Source organism: Nannobrachium achirus (genome assembly GCF_963921795.1).
Source record: "Nannobrachium achirus genome assembly, chromosome: 16".
In the NCBI taxonomy this organism is placed as follows: Eukaryota; Metazoa; Chordata; class Actinopteri; order Myctophiformes; family Myctophidae; genus Nannobrachium; species Nannobrachium achirus.
In genome coordinates this window covers 63,793,732-63,799,731 of record NC_137823.1, presented here as the reverse complement: position 1 = coordinate 63,799,731, position 6,000 = coordinate 63,793,732, and the positions used below count along the sequence as shown (strand labels likewise).

Genomic DNA, 6,000 nt, shown 5'->3' with positions numbered 1-6,000 from the left:
TGTGTGTGTGTGTGTGTGTGTGAGGCAGACCCCCACTAATCCCTCCATTCAGCCACACCTTAGTGACCAGTATAAAAGACCCTGGCCTCAACAGAACCTCAGCATCAGTCTCTCCTCCAGCCTGTCAGCAGTCAGCCTGTCAGATCATCTCCTCAGCAGATCATTCATTCATTCATACAGCAGCAGCAGCAGCAGCAGCAGCAGCAGCAGCAGCAGAAGATCATCTCCTCTGAACCAAACCTCCTGAACCTCCAGAGCAGCATGGAGCTCAAAGCCTGCCTGGCCTTCCTTCTGATGCTGTTCCTGGGACACAGCCACTCACACTCTCACCTGGTAACTACAGTAGGACTGTCACCATTATGACATTATTTTACATGACCATTAATTGTCACTCAAATAATTGCGATTAACAATTTAATTGTGTTTTTGTCGTTGACAATCACATTTCTGTTTGGCCTGAAGTTGCACATGGCAGATATGACACATAACCTAAATATACAAAGAAATGAAGGACATTTTTGACAACTTCACACTTGAAAAAGAACATTGATAGTGGAAATAGCTGATCCACAAGCTCAGTTGTGAGCTTGTAGATCTGCTAGTTCCACTATTTTTTAAATGTTTGAACATATAAAGATTTTTCAGCATGTAAACGATTATGACGATTATCACAAAATAATTGCGATAATGACAAATAATTCCGATTAGAAAATGATGTAATAATTGTGACAGCCCTACTTACACACCCTGGCCTGGTAACAACCTGGTAACACCCTGGCCTGGTAACAACCTGCTAACAACCTGGTAACAACCTGGTAACACCCTGGCCTGTTAACAACCTGGTAACACCCTGGCCTGGTAACAACCTGCCTGATGGCTCAACACCACTGTTGGTTTTGACAGCACATTTAGATTTAGTTTTAGTCTTAGTCTTTTGAATAAAATGTCATTTAATTTTAGTCATAATTTAGTCACCTGAAAAGTTTTAGTTTTAGTCTAATTTTAGTCGACTAAATATCATACGTTTTTAGGCGACTAAATCTACAGTTGATTTAGTCAACTGAAATGTATTTTGGCAGGCCTTGATGGCATCGTAATGATTGATTTTACACTTGTTTACGTGCTGAAAATAGCTGATCTAGTGTAGTAGATACGTAGTAGATTGGCTATTTTCATCAAGCAACACCTGAGAGCAACCAAACATAAAATGACTCCTCTCTCCACTAGTCCCTAACATCTCTGTCTAGTTTTTATGTTGTTGACGAAATTGTCAAAATATTTAGTCTTAGTTTTAGTCATCACAGCTTAGTTTTTATTTAGTTTTTATTTTGTTTTCCTCAGTGAAACAATAATTCAGTAAAATACATGAAACATTGACCGTCTGTTTTCTCTCCATCCCAGCACCAGGGAGATCATGGCGCTCATGGTGAGTGCTGCTGTCTCTGCATTCATGTCGTGAATGATGAGATTGCTTACACAACAGTGAACTGTGTGACACATTGACCCATTTAGAATTATTGAATGCTTTAACTATTGAAAAATAGCAGATATACAAGCTCACAGCGCAGCACCGAGTGCCGCGCTGCAAGCTTGTAGATCTCCTATTTTTTGAAAAACAGAAATGAAAATTTGTGCAAATCTTTTGATTATGTATTTTTTTTTAAGTGAACGTTTGTAACTCTATATTTTGCTTCTGGGGGGTCCCTGGAAGTAAATATTTTGAGATGGGGGTCCGTGGCCAAATACATATCATTTTGGGGGTCCTTCACATGAAAATGTCTGAGAACCACTGACATAGAAACACAGGTTTTTCAAAAAAACGTAGAAGTCAAAAGACACTTATAGAATCGGGTCAAAATCGGTTCAAAATTCACATTTTCACCATTTTTCTAAAATAGCAGATCTACAAGCTCGCAGCGCGGCACTCGGTGCCGCGCTGTGAGCTTGTAGATCTGCTATTTTTCCAATAGTTAAAGCATAAAATAATAATACGCAATAATGCATAGACGGTCTAACATGAGATGTTCTGTTTGCCTCCATAGAAGACCTGGGAGGAGAGGAGGACATCAGCACAACCATCCTGACTATGAACAACGGTTGGTCCTCCATGTCATCACTGACAGGAAACACCACACTGACGCAGGAATTATGACATCGATCCTCAAACCTTGTTATAACCTGATATTCTGATACTGTATCTGTATCTGTATCTGTATCTCTTTCCTCTGACTGTACACTGTATCTGTATCTATTTCCTCTACTGTATCAGGATCCAGAGACTTCCTGCTAGAAGGAGACATGTTCATTCCCAGGACGAGGAACGCCATGCGATGCTACAGCAAAACCTTCAGCTGTCATTGGCCCAAGTCTGACAGCAGCGGGACGGTGGACGTCCCCTTCACCTTCAGCTCCAAATACAGTAAGGCTTCCTTGAGTCACGGTTTAACACAGTACGTCTCCAAATACAGTCCAGTGCTATCATTCTAGGGCTGTAACGGTATATATCGTCTCTGTCTGGTGGAAACCTCAAATGTCCAAAACAGTTCAGGATTCAAATTCCAAAATAGCAAACACAGCAGATCCACAAGCTCAAAACGCGCTGCTTGGTGCCGCGTTTCAAGCTTGTGGATCTGCTACTGTTGATGCTTGTGTGTGACTTTGCAGTATGATCAATGTAAGGCATTCATTTAACACAAGATAATAACTAGGTTTCGGCCCGACCGCAACAATATACATAATTGATCTAATCTATCTCCGCCACCGTTGCCCCGATCCATGCCAAACTTTGCACACTCATTTCTCACATGGCTCTCTTCTAGCGCCACCATGAGGCCAATTCTTGATAGATACATTTTTGGACACTGCTCCTACAGATTTTGCCCTAAAATCACGCAAAGCGATACACAGTATCTCTAAAGTCATGTCATCAACATGGATCTGTCCCATTTCCCATATTCCCTCCTGATTGGCTACCATTGCCTTCTTCCATGATAACCTGACGGTCGCTTATCTCCCGATTAGGGAGTCTTACTGGTTGATTAAATCTATTGGTTGGATTAAAGGAGTAGTTCACCCCCAAAATGACTTTTTTTCTATTAATTGGTCATGACATGAAGAGTTCAATAATATTTTTAGTTTTTAGTCGCATTCCTAAGAAAAAAAAATTGATTCGAGTAAATTTACCCCCATTGATTCCGGATGGGGACCCGAATCGATTCGGGTCCCCATCCGGAACGAATGGGGGTACATTTATTGTTATCACATTTTTGTCTCTAGGGTCAAACTCGTTCTTCTGCTATACCACCAAAATGTGGAAAGCCTTACCGAAGGCCATAAAGGAGTGTGGATCACTAGCATCCTTTAAAATTGCCCTGAAAAACCACTTACAGGCAGCAGCCGTTCGCAACTGGTAAAAAAAACTAACCTAGCCCAACCCTACCCTCCCCTGCCCCTTCTTTGTATATACTTACTGTTTGTTTAGACTTACCGTTTTCTTTTTTTTGTTCTCTCATTTTATTTTATTTACATATCTACTGCATAGTACTGTGTTCTATTCGTCTGTCATTCAATGTTATATGAGATACTTAAATGGTTTCCTGTGGAAATAAGCTTAGTCTTTTCATGGATCTCCTTTTAGTAGACCTTGTACCAGTGAACTGTACCGTCATGAAACTGTACCTTTTCCTATGCAAACTTCTAATAAAGTCTTCAATCAATCAATCAATCAATGTTCCACACGTTTTACTGAAAAACCTTTCTGTTTGTCTCTCCTCTACATCTCTGCTTGCAGGTGAAGACGAGAGGGAGCTGATGCTCAGTGCTATGGAGGAGTTCCACTACAGGACGTGCGTCCGCTTCGTGCCCCGCGCCGCCCAGAGGATGTACCTCAGCATCGAACCCAAACACGGGTGAGCCCACCACGCACCGCGTCCACATGACTGCACACCTGTTAACACTAAACATGGGGTCTTCAACAGGGGGGCCGGGACCCCTAGGGGGTCCTCCGAATCTTTGAATGATAGAAACTTGTTTTTCCCCCCTTTTTTTATATTAACCACTTGAACCCTAGCGACCATATTCCGAAAACTTTGGCCAAAAATAGCTGATCTACAAGCTCACAACACCTCGCGCTGCGAGGCGTTGTGAGCTTGTAGATCGGCTATTTTCTGTAAAGAGCTTTGGTGTAGAGGGGAAAAAGAGCAGACTAAGTACAGAGTGAAAGGTCAAGTTTATTAAGTATTGACGGTTCAAGTGGTTAAATATCTGAAAACACAAATTGACATGTACCCAAAATACACTGATGATTGTGCCGTCAAACAATGAAACTATATGGAATCTATGAACAGGTTGTGGGGGTCCCTGCTTCATCTCTCTCTCAACTAAGGGGTCCTTGTTGAAGACCCCTGCACTAAACACATTCCCAGTAGCAACACAGAGCTACTAAAGGCCTGCCCACACCAAGCAGCACTACAGTATAACTGCATTGTTTACAACCATCATCATCCTTATAGTAGTGGTATGGACTCCACCATCCACTGAGTTGGTATCATTTTTAAAACTAATATTGTTACAGTCATAGTTATAGTCATAGTGCTCGCTGTGAGCGGCCCTTTAGACTGATTAAAATGTTTCATTTACAATAATGCACTCTTATGCTTAAATATAAGTTTGTTTGATCCTATGTTGATGAGCGGACGATACAATAACTTCCCAGGAATGTTTAATGAAATGACAATCTCTGAGGAGTCAGGAGTGTGTTTTGAAAGTTAATTTCCCCGGCTTCAATCTGAACACAATAAACACAATAAACCCCAGCAGACTGCTGCTCCCAACGCCATGAATCAAACAAGTAATTATTTGCAAATGCGATTGGTCTCAAGGCACAAAGTAGTCTCTCTCTCTCTCTCTCTCTCTCTCTCTCTCTCTCTCTCTCTCTCTCTCTCTCTCTCTCTCTCTCTCTCTCCCCCTCCCAAAAAATGGCGCGCATTTGGCTGCGACAAGGGCTGTCACGATTGACAACGACTAATTGCCGCTCAAATAATTGCATTGGCGATTTAATCGCGTTTCGGTCATTCTGCCATTGTGAATGAAAAATAAATGAAAAAAAATTACATTTCTGTTTGGCTTTTAGGCTTCGTAAACAAAAGTTGCACAAGACAGATATGACACATAATGTACTAAATTGTATGACTTTTTTGACCCGATTTTGACTCCTTCTAAGTTTTTTTTTTTTTTTTTCATGTGAAGGACCCCCAAAATGATTGCCAATGTATTTGGCCATGGACCCCCATCATCTCAAAATATTTAGTTCCAGGGACCACCCAAATCAAAATTTGAGTTACAAACGTTCGCTTTAAAATTACATTATATTCAAAGATTTGCACACATTTTCACAACTTTTTTTTCAAAAAATAGAAGATCTACAAGCTCTGAGCTTGTATATCTGCTATCTTTCAATAGTTAAAGCATTCAATAATTCTAGGCCTGGGGGTTAATCTCTCTCTCTCTCTCTCTCTAGGTGCTTCTCGTCGGTGGGGCGTACGGGGGAGCGTCAGGTGGTGTCCCTCCAGAGGTTTGGCTGCGTGCAGCGAGGTATTGTGCAACACGAGCTGCTGCACGCACTGGGCTTCCAACACGAGCAGAGCCGCCACGACCGCGACCAGCACGTCCACATCAACTACGAGAACGTCAGGAAATGTGAGTACTCTGTAGAGTGTAGAGTATATGGGCGTAACCCTGTCATACATTTTTACGGTCTATGTTTTCAACAGATGAATTAACTGTGTATATGTAGGTCATTATCTAAATGTAAACAGGCATCCTTCCCAGTTCTGCTAAAACAACAGCAGCAGATTAGAAACAAGGCAGGCCCAGGGACCATGGGGGAGCCTTTAAGCAAACAGAGACAGTAGTCAACAGCATAATGTCAACATAGCCTACACACCCAACACCCGTTATTGATGTGATTACCGGTAGCTGCAACTGTGCTGCTTACATCAC

At 41.8% G+C, this 6,000-nt stretch overlaps 1 protein-coding gene across 1 annotated transcript in view; it reads left to right on the top strand.

The window, feature by feature from the left end:
* Positions 1-261: 261 nt before the first annotated feature.
* Positions 262-6,000, top strand: part of LOC308301205 (low choriolytic enzyme-like) — a gene marked incomplete at both ends in the record, with an annotated part of 31,373 nt that continues 25,634 nt past the window's right edge. Inside the window, 6 exons of the mRNA XM_080745101.1 lie at positions 262-333; positions 1,402-1,426; positions 2,043-2,096; positions 2,270-2,419; positions 3,791-3,908; positions 5,519-5,697. Of these exons, the coding sequence (XP_080601227.1) occupies positions 262-333; positions 1,402-1,426; positions 2,043-2,096; positions 2,270-2,419; positions 3,791-3,908; positions 5,519-5,697 (598 nt within the window). The remainder of the gene's footprint in view (positions 334-1,401; positions 1,427-2,042; positions 2,097-2,269; positions 2,420-3,790; positions 3,909-5,518; positions 5,698-6,000) is intronic.